This window comes from Eretmochelys imbricata, chromosome 1 (assembly GCF_965152235.1).
Source record: "Eretmochelys imbricata isolate rEreImb1 chromosome 1, rEreImb1.hap1, whole genome shotgun sequence".
NCBI lineage: Eukaryota > Metazoa > Chordata > Testudines > Cheloniidae > Eretmochelys > Eretmochelys imbricata.
Window position 1 is genome coordinate 352733035 of NC_135572.1, and position 18291 is coordinate 352751325.

Genomic DNA, 18291 nt, shown 5'->3' on the forward strand with positions numbered 1-18291 from the left:
TCCTGATATCTGCTGGGAGAGCAGTACAGCGGTGCATAGACAATCCAGGAAGTTTTTGGAAAGCATAGGGGACAATTTCCTGGTGCAAGTGCTAGAGGAGCCAACTGGGGGGGAGCTTTTCTTGACCTGCTGCTCACAAACCGGGAAGAATTAGTAGGGGAAGCAAAAGTGGATGGGAATCTGGGAGGCAGTGACCATGAGTTGGTTGAGTTCAGGATCCTGACACAGAGAAGAAAGGTAAGCAGCAGGATACGGACCCTGGACTTCAGGAAAGCAGACTTCGACTCCCTCAGGGAACGGATGGGTAGGATCCCCTGGGGGACTAACATGAAGGGGAAAGGAGTCCAGGAGAGCTGGCTGTATTTCAAGGAATCCCTGTTGAGGTTACAGGGACAAACCATCCCGATGTGTCGAAAGAATAGTAAATATGGCAGGCGACCAGCTTGGCTTAACGGTGAAATCCTAGCGGATCTTAAGCATAAAAAAGAAGCTTACAAGAAGTGGAAGGTTGGACATATGACCAGGGAAGCGTATAAAAATATTGCTCGGGCATGTAGGAATGAAATTAGGAGGGCCAAATCGCACCTGGAGCTGCAGCTAGCGAGAGATGTTAAGAGTAACAAGAAGGGTTTCTTCAGGTATGTTGCCAACAAGAAGAAAGCCAAGGAAAGTGTGGGCCCCTTAATGAATGAGGGAGGCAACCTAGTGACGGAGGATGTGGAAAAAGCTAATGTACTCAATGATTTTTTTGCCTCTGTCTTCACGAACAAGGTCAGCTCCCAGACTGCTGTGCTGGGCATCACAACATGGGGAATAGATGGCCAGCCCTCTGTGGAGAAAGAGGTGGTTAGGGACTATTTAGAAAAACTGGACGTGCACAAGTCCATGGGGCCAGATGAGTTGCATCCGAGAGTGCTAAAGGAACTGGTGGCTGTGATTGCAGAGCCATTGGCCATTATCTTTGAAAACTCGTGGAGAACGGGGGAAGTCCCGGATGACTGGAAAAAGGTTAATGTAGTGCCAATCTTTAAAAAAGGGAAGAAGGAGGATCCTGGGAACTACAGGCCAGTCAGCCTCACTTCAGTCCCCGGAAAAATCATGGAGCAGGTCCTCAAAGAATCAATCCTGAAGCACTTACATGAGAGGAAAGTGATCAGGAACAGTCAGCATGGATTCACCAAGGGAAGGTCATGCCTGACTAATCTAATCGCCTTCTATGATGAGATTACTGGTTCTGTGGATGAAGGGAAAGCAGTGGATGTATTGTATTTTGACTTTAGCAAAGCTTTTGACACGGTCTCCCACAGTATTCTTGTCAGCAAGTTAAGGAAGTATGGGCTGGATGAATGCAGCATAAGGTGGGTAGAAAGTTGGCTAGATTGTCGGGCTCAATGGGTAGTGATCAATGGCTCCATGTCTAGTTGGCAGCGGGTGTCAAGTGGAGTGCCCCAGGGGTCGGTCCTGGGGCCGGTTTTGATCAATATCTTCATAAATGATCTGGAGGATGGTGTGGATTGCACTCTCAGCAAATTTGCGGATGATACTAAACTGGGAGGAGTGGTAGATATGCTGGAGGGCAGGGATAGGATACAGAGGGACCTAGACAAATTGGAGGATTGGGCCAAAAGAAATCTGATGAGGTTCAATAAGGATAAGTGCAAGGTCCTGCACTTAGGACGGAAGAACCCAATGCACAGCTACAGACTAGGGACCGAATGGCGAGGCAGCAGTTCTGCGGAAAAGAACGTAGGGGTGACAGTGGACGAGAAGCTGGATATGAGCCAGCAGTGTGCCCTTGTTGCCAAGAAGGCCAATGGCATTTTGGGATGTATAAGTAGGGGCATAGCGAGCAGATCGAGGGACGTGATTGTCCCCCTCTATTCGACATTGGTGAGGCCTCATCCGGAGTACTGTGTCCAGTTTTGGGCCCCACACTACAAAAAGGATGTGGATAAATTGGAGAAAGTCCAGCGAAGGGCAACAAAAATGATTAGGGGTCTGGAACACATGACTTATGAGGAGAGGCTGAGGGAACTGGGATTGTTTAGTCTGCGGAAGAGAAGAATGAGGGGGGATTTGATAGCTGCTTTCAACTACCTGAGAGGTAGTTCCAGAGAGGATGGTTCTAGACTATTCTCAGTGGTGGAAGAGGACAGGACAAGGAGTAATGGTCTTAAATTGCAGTGGGGGAGGTTCAGGTTGGATATTAGGAAAAACTTTTTCACTAGGAGGGTGGTGAAACACTGGAATGCATTGCCTAGGGAGGTGGTGGAATCTCCTTCCTTAGACGTTTTTAAGGTCAGGCTTGACAAAGCCCTGGCTGGGATGATTTAATTGGGTATGGGTCCTGCTTTTGAGCAGGGGGTTGGACTAGATGACCTCCTGAGGTCCCTTCCAACCCTGATATTCTATGATTCTATGATTTAGTTGGGATTGGTCCTGCTCTGGGCAGGGGGTTAGACAAGATGGCCTCCAGAGGTCCCTTCCAACTCTTATGCTTATGCTCAAATAAATTGGCTAATCTCTAAGGTGCCACAAGTCCTCCTTTTCTTTTTGCGAATACAGACTAACACGGCTGCTCCTCTGAAACCTTCCAACTCTGTTATTCTATGAGTCTATGATTCTAAAACAATACATAATAATAACAATTGGGTGACGCTGGAAATACTGAGGCTATTGAATCGGGCACGTCAGACTGGCTCCAAGCCCCTCCCACTAACCTCTTCCAAGGCTAGAACATTTTATGCCCAGTTCGCCCAGATCAACTCCGTTTCATCGACCAGCTACCTGATCCTGGGCGGCAGGAAACAGAACGCTGTGGAAACTACAACTCCCAGCGTGCCCAGGGCCCGCCCCACACGTGGCATAGACGCTCGACAGCCCATATCCCGCCTCCTCTCGGCCCTTATTGGACTGTTAAGTCCCAGTCGCTCCACTCCCTCGATTCCGATTGGTCGACCTGCAGCCAGCCAGGGGGCGCGACCCTGTGTATGGGGGTGGGCTCAAGATGGCGGGAGAGGCGCCTGGGAGATACAGGAGCACCATGAGCAAGAGCAAGGACCCCTCGGGCCTGCTCATCTCTGTGATCAGGTACGGGGGCTCGCAGGGCCCGCCCCTGCCGCCGCCGAGGATGGGGGCGGCACGTCCCTTCCAGGCCCCTCTCAGCAGGGCTCGCTGGGCCACGCTTCCCCTCAGGCCCCCGGGGGAGCCGCCTCTCCAGCAGCGGGGTGCCCACGGCCACGAGAGGCGCCGCTTGTCAGAGCTGAGGGCGCCTGTGGTGCCGTGACTCCAGTGGACCCCCCCCACCCCCGGATTTCAGGGACCCCTGCACAGCAGCAGGAGGCCCCCATTTCTCGGGGGTGTGTGTGGGGGGGAGACGGCTTAGCCTCGGGGGGATCTCAGGCTGTAGCTGCAGGGGACCCCAGGCTCTCAGAAGCCGCTCACGCCACTGGGCGCCAGCGTGCCCTGCGGCCGGGGGGTACCCCCCTAGTTATCAGAGGTGCTTGTCTGACACAGCGGCCCTTGTGGGCATGGGGGGGGGGTGGCGTGTGTTGCCCACGTAATCACAACAGCCCTGTTAAGTCCCAACGGCTCTGACAGAAACAGTGAGAGCTAGAGACCGGGCAAACCCAGCAGGGCATCCCCCTTAATTTTTAGGAAGCCCTTCATTGGGAGTAAGGGCATCCACGTGCTCTGTGGAGGCTGTAATGTGTAATAGGTCCTACCCCCTTTCCCTATGCATTTCCTTGGCTGACTTGATTGAAAAAAAGAGGATCTAAGGATCTTGTGACCACAGCAGACTCTTTCTCACATGCCCCTTGTGCCCTATTCTGGGCAACAGGACTTAGGACCATTCTCGTGATGTCCTGGAAGGACTGGGAACCTCTGTATCAGTGTTTGCTGGAGCACCCTGCATGCACAACGGCCTTTGAGCTGATTAGACGAAGGCTGGTCAGAAAGCACCGGGAAGTGTATATGCAGTCTCATATCCTGTTATAAACCACAGCAATTGAAAAGTTGCTGCCTTCCAGGGGTTGTATTGTATTGCCTTGCAGGGGATGAAAAGGAGAAACTGCAAGCATGTCAAATCATATTGTGACTCTGCTGTTTTTTGGCTGCACTCACTCCTACAACCCCTCCTCTCTATGTCAGAGGATGATCCAGCTACTGTGCCTGAAGGTGTCTGATCCTCCTCACTCCACTCCACTAGTTTCCCTCTATCTCTTTAAAAAATACTTTTAAAATCACATCCTTTTTATGCTGCTTATAACCAGTGAGTTGGCAGCCACTTTCCCTCACTGGTGTTTACTAATACCAACTTATCACATACTGATGCTTACTAATATCATTATTTGCTGTCCCCACACACACACATCATATTGTAACTACTGTGCATTATGGGATGGTTGCACTAATAATGCATTATAAAATTCAGTGGCTTTGTATCGTCTACCTGGAATAAACTATAAAAATAATTTGCATTTACACAGCATTTCTTATTTAAGGATCTTGTGCCCTATACAAATGGTAATGACTGGAAAACAATCTGGTTTTCTTTAGTGTCCCGCAGGCGTAGATCAGTGATTGGACACTAGATGCAGAGGACTCTGAGTTACGACAGAAATTTTTTCCCAGATGTCTGGTTGGGGGATCTTGCCCACATGCTCAGGGTCTAATTGATCACCCTATTTGGGATCGGGGAGGAATTTTCCTCTGGATCAGATTGACAGAGATCCTGGGAAGTTTTCATCTTCCTCTGCAGTATGGATAGGTCACTTGCTAGTTTGAACTAGATTAAATGGTGTATTCTCTGTAACTTCAAGTCTTTAAAATTTGAGGATTTCAGTAAGTCAATGAGAGGCTATGAGTAAGTCTGTCACGAATGTCATGGATTCTGTGATATTATGAGAGCGTTGTGACTGCCTCAAAATTCAAATAATTCAGTCCCGGGTGATAGGATTTGGTCTTCAGCTCTGGGTGGCGGGGCTCAGGCTTCGGTTAAAGTCAGAGCCTTGCCACCCATAACTTAGGTTCATGGGGCCCCTTGGGGTGTGGGGTCCTGGGCAATTGCCCTGCTTGCTGTGTACATTTTGATTTTATTTTTTATTGCTTGCGCACTGGCCATGAAATAAAAGTACACATCCCAAAATCTTAGCCTTATGGGCAGGAGTAGGTGGGTGAGGTTGTGTGGTCTGCAGTGTGCAGGTCAAGACTAGATGATCATGATGGTTCCTTCTGGCCTAAAACTCTATGGGTATGTCTACACTGCAGTTAGACGCCTGTGGTTGGGCTGTTTCAGCTGACTCGGGCTAAGGGGCTGTTTAATTGTAGTATAGATGTTCAGTTTTGAGCTGTAGTCTGATCTCTGGGATCTTTCCATCTTGCAGGGTCCTAGAACTTGTGCTCCAGTCCTAGCCTGAATATTTACACTGCAATTAAACAGCCTCTTAGCCTGAGCCCTGTGAGCCTGAGTCAGTTGGCACAGGCCACGAATAGGTTTTTAATTGCAGTGTAACCATACAAAAAGTGTGTATGAGACCACACAGAATTCCAGAAAGATAGCAACCCTTAGTGGACAGTTGTTTAGATCACATCTAAGGCATGTTGTGTAATCTTTCAAGCATCCCAGATGTGTAACACTAGTTTTTAGAGTGTGTGATGGTAACAAAATAAGAGGCACAAATAATAGTAAATACAGTGAGATGAAATGAGGTGGTTTTCTTCAACACACCTGAAGTTTTCTGTGTCCTTGATTTAAATTTACCACCCAAAAATACATTAAATTATTGAAAGCCAAAGAAATTAATAACCTAATTGCATTTTGTTGCAGTAGATGACCAAGTTGTAGAGTCCCGTTACAAAATAACTGCAAGAATTCATTTGGGGGAAGATGAAATGTCTAAGCAAAAACTAACTCTGTGTGTGTGTGTGTGTGTGTGTGTGTGACATGTTTATAGTGGGAAAAACAAAAGGGGCCCTAACATAAAATTCATATTGTGAAGTAATTCTTTACCGTAGTTTATTAATGACAGCTTCAAAAAGTTTAATAATGTAAATGTGACTACCTTTTACTACTTAAGTTGTTTTTAGTGTCACTGAGTGTGGATAGTGAAATTGGATGAATCATGTTTATTTTCTGTTCCTGTTAAGTTTCACTTTATGGTTCTCAAACCCAATGCTCTTGGTTTGAGATTCCAGCATAGCAGGGAAGATTTAAATCTTAAAATTTCCACAGTTTTTAAAAACTGAAAACCATGTCTGTTTATTTTAGATGTTGTCACATCTCTTATCCCCCTTTTTAACCATACTTAAATTTGGAATCCTTTAGGTTTATAGTGAAATATCTAATATTGTTATATGTTTATGTTTTACCTGTCTAGGAACTTTCATTATGGTAACAGTGCCTCTATAAAAAGAAAAGGAGTACTTGTGGCACCTTAGAGACTAACCAGTTTATTTGAGCATAAGCTTTCGTGAGCTACAGCTCACTTGCATCCGATGAAGTGAGCTGTAGCTCATGAAAGCTTATGCTCAAATAAATTGGTTAGTCTCTAAGGTGCCACAAGTACTCCTTTTCTTTTTGCGAATACAGACTGACACGGCTGCTACTCTGAAAAGTGCCTCTGTAGATAGTTTAGGCCCAAACTTTCAATTTAACATTTAGATAAAATACTGCGTGAAAATATTAAAACGTTCTAGTGAGTCATGACATTTAAGAAATAAAAAATCAATGGAAGCTGTTCTTGTTTTGAATCTAAACATTCCCTGCAGTGTTTGCAATCCAGACATCATAATGAACTAGTTCATGGGAATCTGAACGTAAAACTGATTAGCAGTGAAAGGAAAACTGATCCATTAATAACTTCATTTTCTAGTTGAGTGCAAAATGTAAATGGCATAAATGGTGGAAAGGAAGTTATATTATTAAAATTCATTCTCTATGATCTTTTATTAGTAATTAAGATAAAGATGAATGTGCTGAACATCTAATGACATTTCCATGCTGGTTGTTTGGCATATCTTGAAAAATACAAGTAATTTTATATATATGATTATTGTTATATTTGAAGTAAAACTGAAGGAACCGCATTTGAGCTCAGATGAGAGCCAACTGAGATGATGTCAAGGAGTGTTTGCTACATGGGAAAGATACATGGCTGTTAGGGAAAGCCATATAATTTTGAGCTTGCAGTAAGATATTGCCAACTATAATAAGCAAAACTTAGTTATTTTTTGGTGTAACTCCATTCGTGTCCAGTCTTTTATTTGCTAATCTTGTAAGGCTGTTGTAAAGCTTAAAGGGACATCATCAACTTGAAATTTAGTTTGTTTAAAATAAAAAAACTTAAAATAATTTAATCTCTACTAAACCTGCGTCCAAGTTCTCACGCCAATTTTTCTGATTTTATAGTCATGGTTTCCTGTTTGTTTAAATGTGAAAGACCCACACAAAAAGCAGGGATAACTTGATGAATTTCTTTGAAACAGTGAACTGGATCAGGATCTAGATAAGTAAGAAATCTTCTTAAAAGAACGTTTCCAGAAAACCAGTCTATTTCCAATGCAATGGGCTATGTATCAGAAAAAGTGAAACTGACTATACATAAAATGCTGTAAAACACAAAGAACTGTAAATGAACAGGGAAATAGAGAACATTTGAGAACCCAGTCTTTCATTTACAGTACTCTTAGGTGTTATTTGTAACAATAGTAGGTATGCTTTCAGAAAAAAAAATATCTTTTTCAAGTTGACAGTGTCCATTAAATTTTTGTTTGCAAAATGCTTTGAGATTTGGATACCCTTACTCTTGTTGAGTAGCCCATTATTTATTGAGTATGATTGATATTGAATATTGTGCCATCTAATGTGATATTAGTGCCAGGAGCCTAGGAATTGGAACTTTTGGATTTTATTTCTAATTTGATGATTTCTTACTCAAAGTGAATAAGAGCATCAGAGCCAGATTCTCAGCTAGTGTAAATTGTCAGACCTCTATTGACTTGAGTTGATCTATAACAGTTTACACAAGTTGAGAGGATAATTTAGTGTAGTAGCATCTGCTTCATCAGGATATCTTGGGGCACTGCCTGTCATTGGCCCTCTGAGTTTTCTAAAGGTGGTCTTGTAAGGGTCCTAAGATCTACTTAGACTGTGCCAGGGTCAAAAGCTCTGTCCCTGCAGGGTTTAGAAACTCTAGAATGACCTCAGTCTCTGGGTCATTTAGAAACACCACAGTATCTTGGGATGCAGATAATCAGGAAATTGAGGGATAGTCCATAGAAAGGATTAGCTTGTGTCTCAATAAAGTAGTACTGTGTTACCGTCCCCAGTTAGTGGCAGTCCTTCCCATTGCATTGGGAATAGACTGGTTTTCTGGACACTTTCTTTTTAAGAAGATTTTTCATTTATCTAGGTCCTGATCCAGATCATTGTACAGTACCACGTTTGCTCACAATAACATACAAAGTAGGCAGAGTGGAGGAGGTTATCTAATGCAGGGCTTGAAAACTTTGCTGTACACCTGCGAGGAGCAGGGAGATAAAGTGGGATTGTACTAAAGCACTGTTTCTGTGACCTGCTGTTAAGCACCCATTTTTTATGTTGGCCGTGTCTGCTAGGTAGATGTTAAATTCAGGAGGAAGAGTCATTGAGTGGTTAGAGCAGCTGACTGCTACTTAGGCTCATATTGTGAGAGCTGAGCAAGGTTCTATTATTAGTGGTTCTGCCACTGACTTGCTGTGTGGTCTTGGGTGGGTTCCATCACCTCACTGTGCCTCCATTTTCCTATATGAAAAACTGGGATATTGCATCACAGACCACACAGTACACCCATAACATGTGGTATAAATAACTAGACAGAGTGTTGTACTTAATAAATATTTGTCAAGTACACGGATGATAGGTACTAGAGATAGGTGCACTATTGCATCTGGATGTTCCCCCTCTCTGCTGCTGCTCTCTTCCCCTCTGGCTGCTTATAGGGGGATCTCCATTCTATCTTTCCCCTTTGCCCTCGTGGGTGCTGGAAGCAGCACCATTAGCAGTCTTTCTTATTCTCATCCCATTTCCCTCCTGCCTTGTCAGAACAGCAGAATAAAACTGAAATGATGGCAGGGCAGGGACTGTGTTTTTAATATTGGGCCTTGCATTGTGATGTTTAGAGTAGGGCACTGGGAGTCAGGTCTCTTAGGGCAGGTCCACGCGACCTAAGTTACACAACTCCAGCTACGTGAATAACTTAGCTGGAGTCAACGTACCTTAGGTTGACTTATTGCGGTATCTACACCGCTCTGGGTTGACGGTAGAAACTCTCCTGTCGACTTACCTTACGCGTCTCATTCTGTTGGAGTACCGGAGTTGATGGGAGAGAGATCGGCGGTTGATTTAGCGGGTCTTCACTAGACCTGCTAAATCGACCCCTGGTGGATCGATCGCTGCAGTGTCCATCCACGGTAAGCATAGGCAAGCCCTGAGATTCTGTTCTCGGCACCACTATTGATTTTCTGTGTATTCTGAAGCAAAATGCTTATCCTCTCTGTGCATGGTTTACCCATTGGTAAATTGTGCATAATAATCATAGAAATGTAGGACTGTAAGGGACCTCAACAGGTCATCTAGTCCAGTCCCCTGCACTGAGGAAGGACCAAGTATTATCTAGACCATCCCTGACAGGTGTTTGTCTAATCTGTTCTTAAAAACCTCCTGTAATGGAGGTAATTTGTTCCAGTGTTTAACTACCCTTACAATTAGGTAGTTTTTCCTAACATCCAAACTAAATCTCCCTTGCTGCAATTTAAGCCCGGTACTTCTTGTCCTGTCCTCAGTGTTAAGGAGAATAATTTATCACACTCCTCTTTGTAACAACCTTTTTTGTACTTGAAGACTGTTGTCATGTTCCCACTCAGTCTTCTCCAGACTAAACAAACCCATTTTTTTGTTCAGTCTTTCCTCTTAGGTCATGTTTTCTAGACCAGTGGCTTTCAACCTTTCCAGACGACTATATCCCTTTTAGGAATCTGATTTGTCTTGCATACCCCCAAGTTTCACCTTACTTAAAATCTACTTGCTTACAAAATCACACATAAAAATACAAAAGTGTCACAGTACACTATTACTGAAAATTGCTTACTTTCTCATTTTTACCATATAGTTATAAAATAAATCAATTGGAATATAAATATTGTACTTTTCAGTGTATAGTATATAGATCAGTATAAACAAGTAATTGTCTGTATGAAATTTTAGTTTGTACTGGCTTTGCTAGTGCTTTTTATGTAGCTTATTGTAAAACTAGGCAAATAGCTAGGTGAGCTGATGTATCCTCTGGAAGAACTCTGTGTACCCCTAGGGGTATGCATACCACTGGTTGAGAACCACTGTTTTAGACTTTTAATCATTTTGTTGCTCTCCTCTGGACTTTCTCCAATTCGTGCACATCTTTCCCATACTGTGGCACCCAGAACTGGGCACAGTACTCCAACTGAGGCCTTATTAGTGCTGAGTAGAGTGGAAGAATTACTACTTGTGTCTTGCTTATCACACTTTTGCTAACACATCCCAGATTGATGGTCATATATTTTGCAACAGTATTACATTGTTGACTCATATTTGGTTTGTGATCCACTATAAACCTTTTCTGCGGTACTTCTTCCTAGGAAATCGTTCCTTCTTAAGAGCAGTACTTTGCATTTGTCCTCATTGTGTTTCATCCTGTTTAATTCAAGTAAATTTACTTAAACTTAATTTCTCAAGTTTGTCAAAATCATTTTGAATTCTAATCCTGTCCTCCAAAGTGCTTGCGACTCCTTCCAGTTTGGTATCATCTGCAAACTTCATAAAGGTACTCTTTATGCCATTATTTAAATCAGTTATAAAGATATTGACTAGAACTGAATCCAGGACAAATCCCTGTGGTACCCCACTCAATATACCCTTCCAGTCTAATTGTGAACCATTGATAACTACTCTCTTGAGTACAGTTTTCCAGCTAGTTGTGCACCCACTTTATAGTAGGTTCATCTAGGCTATTTTTCCCTAGTTTGTTTATGAGAAGATCACGTGAGACAGTATCAAAAACCTTACTAAAGTCAAGATATATCATGTTCACTGCTGCCCCCCATCCATAAGGCTTGTTATCCTGTCAAAGAAGAATATTAGGTTGGTTTGACATGATTTGTTCCTGACAAATCCATGTTGCCTGTTAGTTATTACCTTATTTTCTTCTAGGTGCTTACAAATTGATTATTTGCTCCATTATCTTTCTGGGTACTGAAGTTAAGCTGACTGGTCTGTAATTCCATGGGTTTTCCTTATTCCCCTTTTTATAGAAAGGTACTATATTTGCGCTTTTCCCATTCTCTAGTATCCTGTCCTCCATGAGTTCTCAAAGATAATTGCTAATGGCTCAGAGATCTCTCAGCCACCTCCTTAAGTATTCTAGGATGTATTTCATCAGGCGCTGCCGACTTGAAGAGATCAAACTTGTCTAAGTAATTCTTAACTTGTTGTTTTCCTATTTTAGCCTCAGATCCTACCCCATTTAGTCTGGTAGTTGTTCAATCATTGTTAATTTTTTATGGTGAAAACTGAAACAAAAAAGGCATTTACTACTTTGGCCATTGCTGTGTTTTCAGTTGTTGTCTTTCCCTTCTCATTGAGTAATGGGCCTACCCTGTCCTTGGTTTTCCTTTTGTTTCTTACATATTTATAAAATGCTTTCTTGTTATCCTTTATATCCCTAGCTAGTTTAATCTTGTTTTGTGCCTTGACCTTTCTAATTTTATTGCTACATGCTTGTGTTGTTTTTTATATTTATCCTTTGTAATTTAACTTAGTTTCCACTTTTTGTACGACTCTTTTTTGAGTTTCAGGTAACTGAAGATCGGCTGAGCCAGAGTATCCTCTTACCATACTTTCTATCTTTCCTACACATTGGTAAAGTTTGCTCTTGAGCCCTTAATGCCTTTCTAAAAACCCACCAACTCTCTAGAACTCTTTTTTTCCGCTTAGACTTGCTTCCCACGGGATCTTACCTTCCAATTCTCTGACTTTGCTAACATCCATCTTCTTTAAGTCCGTTGTCTTTATTCTGCTGTTTTCCCCCATACCATTCCTTAGAATCATGAACTCTCATTTCATGATCACTTTCACTGAAGCTACCTTCCACTTTCAGATTCTCAACTAGATCCTTCCTATTTTACACTGCTTTTGTATTTTTTAAACATGTTGTGAAGTGCTTTGAGATCTTCCAATGAAAGATACTGTGAAAGTGCAAAATATTATTGTTGGAGGCCAAGAGCCAGCTGTTACAGAGGTCTAATGTTAGTCCCATCTGCCTTCATACTGTTTCTTTAAAATGTAATGAATTGGATTGAGAAAATTCTGATCAACTGATGCAAGACAATTTGGGGAATATTTTCTTATCTTGCAGAGGACAAACACGTGTATTTATATTGATTTTTCCTAACCTTTTGTTTTGTCTGTAGTTCGTTGAGGCAGCTTTTGTACTATGAAACAAGCAAGCTGGCATTTAGCAAATGCTATTTTTTGAGAGATCTTGTCAGATTTTTAGTGGGTGAATGTCTGCCTTTTATTTATTGTAAGACGTTTTTCTTTCCAATTAAAGGCTGCTATTTTTAAGAAGTGGCCTTTAATAGCTGGTTTAATTGGAAAAACAATCTTTGGTTGTGACTTGATAAGACTTTATTGTAGTCTAGGTGCAAAGCTTCACAGAGGCATACGTACGTACAAACACACATCTGGATGTAAAGGAGAACTGAGAGCGCAAGTGGAGATATAGCATGTTACCAACTTTGTTTCTAAAATGTGTGCTTCTATAGATGTAAATCTGAAAGCATAGTATTCTCACACATGTAATTCCTTTTCTCTCTCTATATATAAAATAAATACTCATTGGTCAGTACTTTTATTCTTTTCAAAGTGAACTTTGCTGAATTCATTCTTACTAATGACCTGGCATTTGATCTTCTCTTTCTGTTTAAGAGCATAGAGCTGATGTTCCAATTCATGATTTATAGCAAGGAAGTCCAATATATAGCTGTTGCACTCAGAGTAGCATGCTGGAACTCCCACATTCACCACTGTCAGCTCAACACCTGGAGGAACATCTGGAAGACAAAGACTTTGAACTGGGGAAGGGTGGTCCCAGGCTGGAAGGTAATCCCAGCCTGTGTATTGAGGAACTGTAACCTGTTTGTACCATCTCTTAGGGTGAGAACTGCTTGATTCAAATCCTGCTTAGTTTGTAGACTTAAACTGCAAATTTATCTTTGTTTCTGAAGTAACCAACTCTGATCTCTGTGCCTGCTACTTAGAATCACTTAAAATATGGCTTTCTGTAGTTTATAAATCTTTTTTATATTTTTCCTAAAACAGTGGGTTTTGAAGTGCTTGGGAAATCTCAGCTCAGGTTAACAAGGGCTTTTGCATGTCCACTACCATTTTGTCAGAGTGGCGAACTACTTAATGAACTTGCACTGCCCAAGGGACCCTTGAGCAGTATAAGACAATATAGTCCTGGGGTCCAAGGCTGGGGAGCTGGAGGGAATTGGCTGGAGTCTTTCTGTAGTGGGTTCATGAGTGGCTGGGAAATCATTTGTGTAACACAGTTTGATGTGTCCCTGCCTGTGGAAGTCTGTGTAAGTGCAGTACTTGTCAGAGGTTTTCACCTTGACATCACCATCACAGTGTGAGAGGCAACGCAGGTTGGCGTGGGACAGAGAACTCAATGGTCCCGCAGTCCAGGTTGCACCCTAGGGACACCATCACAATAGCTATTATTCTCATTTCTTGTATCACAGTTAGGATATAACTGTCACAAGAAGTATAGCCCAATAATTCTGATCTGTATATGCTGCAACATTTTGTAAATCTATTTCTATCACAAGCAGTGTTCTAAAACATTTTTAAAAAGACCCTTTCTCCAAGTGTTAAAACCAGCAGCCTGAAAGTTCACAGGATAAAAATATTTATCTCTGTATATAATCTGTGAACTGAATTGTAAATAATAATTTAGACTTTCTGTATTGCCCTCCCTGCTGAAGGGATGCCAAAGCAATTTTATAGACTGTATACATAGATTGATCCTATACGAATCTGAACTAAAATGCGGCACTTACTCCTCATGAAGCATTCACACTAGACAGAAGCTTAGGACAGTGAGTGTGAAATGATACCTTGTCCAGCTGAACCTCCAAGGAATTTTGTTTGTAATACTTTGGCAGAATGCAGTATTCAGAATTGGGGATTTGGCCACAATACTGGGATTAACAGCCGTACTCTTAAAAAGAAAAGGAGTACTTGTGGCACCTTAGAGACTAACCAATTTATTTGAGCATAAGCTTTCGTGAGCAACAGCTCACTTCATCGGATACATACTTACTCTTGCAAAACAATCAAGCAAAAAACACAGTGGATTTTTTTCATGACAAGTGGTCAGGAGGGCAGTGGTTTTGCATCTTCAGAAGAGACTATCTCCCAGCAGCACTGTGCCCCCTCTGCAGTGCTGAAGCTTTGGTTCAATCCTGGCACAAAAAGAAGCAAGCTAACTACTGAATCACCAGCACTACTTCCTACAGCACATAGTTAGACCTTGGACAGCTCCCACCCAAATACTGATTTTGACCAACCCTGGTTAGCTATGTGATCTGATGGAAATGAAGCAGTAGGTGGTATAACAAGCTTATAAATGCTGCTTCTGTTTTCATCTTTCAGATCTCTGATCTGAGTAGGATTGTACAGCTTTATTTTAATGGCTGTGAAAAATACTGGTGAGAAGATTCTGTCACTGATGGAAAATGCGGTTGCTTAATGAGCTTAACTTTTTCTTGTGTCTGAATCCATATGAAGTCTATTTGTGCTTGTTTTGGGATCTCTGATTTGTTTAAAATTAGTAACTAGTTCCCTCTGAAGAGACTGAGATTGTTCTGTTCTATATAGGTTCTTATGCTAGCTTCATCACCAGAGTATCTGTGTGCCTTTCAGTCATGTATTAAGCAGTGTGACTAACATCTCTCATATGTAGTTCATTCTCGCTCTTATCCTCTCCCCATGGGTGTGCAGTGCAGTGTTTTGTTTTTGGTAGGGTTTTGTTTTTGTTTAAATGTACACACTGCTTGAGACATCTCACAATGTTGAATTCTTGCTGCTAATGTAAGCTCCGTTAACTGGCGTCAAGTCTGTCTGCTTCAGAATGTAGTATACAGATATCTTCTGCTTTTTGCTAAATCAACCAGCCACTGGTCAAGCTGACCTCTGCTGTCACAAATACTGGAGACACAAAGCTTTGGAGATGCTCATTTAAGGGTCTGGAGACTATTTGGCTCTTAAGCACTCAACTGAAGCCAAATTGCACAGATCTGCTAAGCTGATTCGGCTCTCAATGATCAAAGGTTCACCGTCGTTTCCTGTTGGAAATGTTTAAACCTGTGTACAAGAAACAACCAAGATTAATAGAATCCAAAGAGATCGGAGAGAAACTTTTTTCTAAATTCTAGTTTATTTTGTATAGTTAACAGCGCTTTGATTAGAGTCACTTTCTCTGTTTCTCTTTTATAGTCAGTGAGTTAGTTCCCCTGATTCTTCAAGGTTCTAAGCACCCTCAGTTCCTATTGATAAGGGTGTTGGTGCTCATGGTATTATGCAATGGTTCTCAAACTTATTTGACTGGGCCCTCCTTCTTTGTGTCTGTAGCCGTTCTCAGGCCCCTTCCCCCACAAGTACATATACTGCCACCCAGCTCTGAAGGCAGAGTGGAGAGCAGCGGCTGCTGGCTGGGCGTCCAGCTCTGAAGGCAGAACAGTGACAGCAGCAGTGCAGAAGTAAGGGAGGCAATGTGAAAAGTGATGACATATCACTTTTCACAGCAGACTTATTGCACCATTGCCACCCTTACGGCTGCTGCCGCCCTGGGGCTGACAGTGGGAGCCCCGCCTCCTCCGGGTGAGGGATTGGGAGCGGAGGGGAAGGAGAGCCTGAGCCCAGGCTGCCTCTTGGTGAAGGATTGTGGGTGGGAGGAGGAAGGAGAGCCTGGGTGGAGGGGCTCTGGCTATCATCTTTATCTCTGCTTCCTGGGTGCACATGACCCTTCTGCATGAGCCCCAGCCATCCGGGGCTGATAGCCAGCACTCTTAAAAAAACCCAAAAACACACAGCTCTCACCTCCCTTGACACATTCCTGTGCCTACCTTGGGAGGCCCGCCCCATAGTTTGAGAACTGCTGGTATAATGGAACGATATTCTTCTGGGAGAAGATCTTTTATAGTTCCATAGTCAATTTACTGTTTCCTGATATTGATACCCCCTGCTCCTCATGCCTATTAACTTGTACAGTGCTGATTTTAGTTACCTTCCTGCCAGCATCTCATTGTCTCCCAAAGGTGTATGTTTTATCTCTTAAACATTTTAACTTGTAATTTTTTCTTGCTTTTCATCTTAAACATTCATGTCACTGAATCCACAATTTAATGGGAGCAATCAGTTAACCTGTGGAAATAATGAGAAAACATTTAGCTTGTTGCTGCTCTGTTAAACATCTTTTGGATTATTTTGTTCCTTGTGTATCCTAGGTTATCTGTTCTTTCTTTAAAGAAGAAGTTTTTATGTAATTGTTTCAATGGGATTCTGTGGTAATTTCAGAACATATATTATCAGTTTGTGTTTTGAGGTTAAGTACTGCTGGAAGCTGTAGCTCAGTCCATCTGGGATTTATCTTTAAGGCAAAAATTTTCAATTATAAAATTCAAATAAGTCCTTTAGTTTCATGAAGCTTCGGAAATGTATGCTACAGTGTATATAGCAGGCAGAAAATATAACACTGTTGATCCCAGGGTGCCTCACAAAATTGTGCCCTATTGAAATTCAGTTGCTTGTAGGGTGTAGCCTACTGGCACACAAAACACTGCACCGGAGTGGTGGGGAGGGAATTGCTAGCTAGATGTACCAGGCAAACTTCTTTCCTTATTGGATCTTTAATGTCCACACAAAGAGGCCTGATTTTGTTTTTAAGGCTTTATCTGAAAGACCCCTAGGACTACATTCTGATGTCTGTTCTCACAATGAGTTGGACTTTACTGTGAGAGTAGTCCCCTCCAGTGGTATTAATTGTGGAGTATGGTGCTACTCAACATGGATAAAGGACCCGCAGTTAACTTGCATGGTCTTTGTTTTGCTCTGTCTGGGCCTGATCCTGAGAATTGCATACCATTGTGGGTTCTAGACACAAGAATCTAATCCTGGGAGGTATTATGTTGTCCCTTCGAGGGTATTTACTTACAGTTAGTATCGTTATTAAAGGACATCGTCACTAATTCATGGTTTTTATGACGATTGTCCACTTATCCCTGAAGCACCTCTTTGCTGTCTCCCATAGTGTCCCTCATGCATGGGAATAAATCCCAGTCAAAATGTGTAAAGCCAGTGCCTTATTTTCTTCAGGATCCTCCTTAAAACTTTGCCCCTTTGGTAATGCAAACAGCAGTCTGCAACCTTACAAGGTTGAGCGTGTGGCCTGTTGTGATTACTGCCCTAAGTGGCTAAGAATTGTGCACATCCTGTTGTTGGGTTACTCTGTCTCCCCTGTTCTCCACGTAACCCCCTTGTCTATCTGTTATGACTCATCCACCCGTTCTTGTAAGATCTTTGTGGTAGGAACTGTCATTTTCTATAGGTTTGTACAGTGCCTAGCACAGTGAGGCCCCCTGCTTGGTTGGCTTTTAGAGGGCTTCTGCCATATAAATGTTTAATAGTGATGATAATGGTTTAAATTGAAATGATAACTCCTGTGACTGGTCTGTGACTTTAGACATCAAAAAGAGATGAATAGTTAGAGGTAAAATAATAATACTAATAATTAATAATAGGGTTTCTTTTCAGTCTGCTTTTATTATATACTGAAGTCTCGTTGGAGCTTTGCAGACATTTCCTGCACAGAGGAGACAGACTGTTCCAAGTATCCACAGTGCACCAGTTCAGAGATTTTGTTGCTGGTAGCAACCGCTTCCTTCATTTCACTCCAGATGTTTTCTGTTGGCCTCAAATCAGGTGCCCGTGTTGTCCAGTGCAACACATTGATTTTGTTTATCTTCTAGAGGACTGTATACATTCTAATATGCACTTTGGGTTGTTGTTCTGGTGCAAAATAAAACTATCTTGTAAGTTTCCTTCCAGATAGGTTATTTTGATGCTTCACTGTTCATTTTATTGTTCTCAGTGTGCTGAAAGTGTACACGACACTTTATGAAACATAAAAAAGAAAAGGTCTCCATCCTAAA

The 18291-nt window shown here is 42.3% G+C and overlaps 1 protein-coding gene across 8 annotated transcripts in view; it reads left to right on the forward strand.

Moving 5' to 3' along the window:
* Nucleotides 1–2996: 2996 nt before the first annotated feature.
* Nucleotides 2997–18291, forward strand: part of EXOC4 (exocyst complex component 4) — a 595663-nt gene continuing 580368 nt past the window's right edge. For all 8 annotated transcript variants that reach the window (XM_077837141.1, XM_077837147.1, XM_077837165.1 and 5 more), the window contains exon 1: nucleotides 2997–3090. In XM_077837141.1, the coding sequence (XP_077693267.1) occupies nucleotides 3008–3090 (83 nt within the window). In that variant the 5' untranslated portion in view covers nucleotides 2997–3007. The remainder of the gene's footprint in view (nucleotides 3091–18291) is intronic.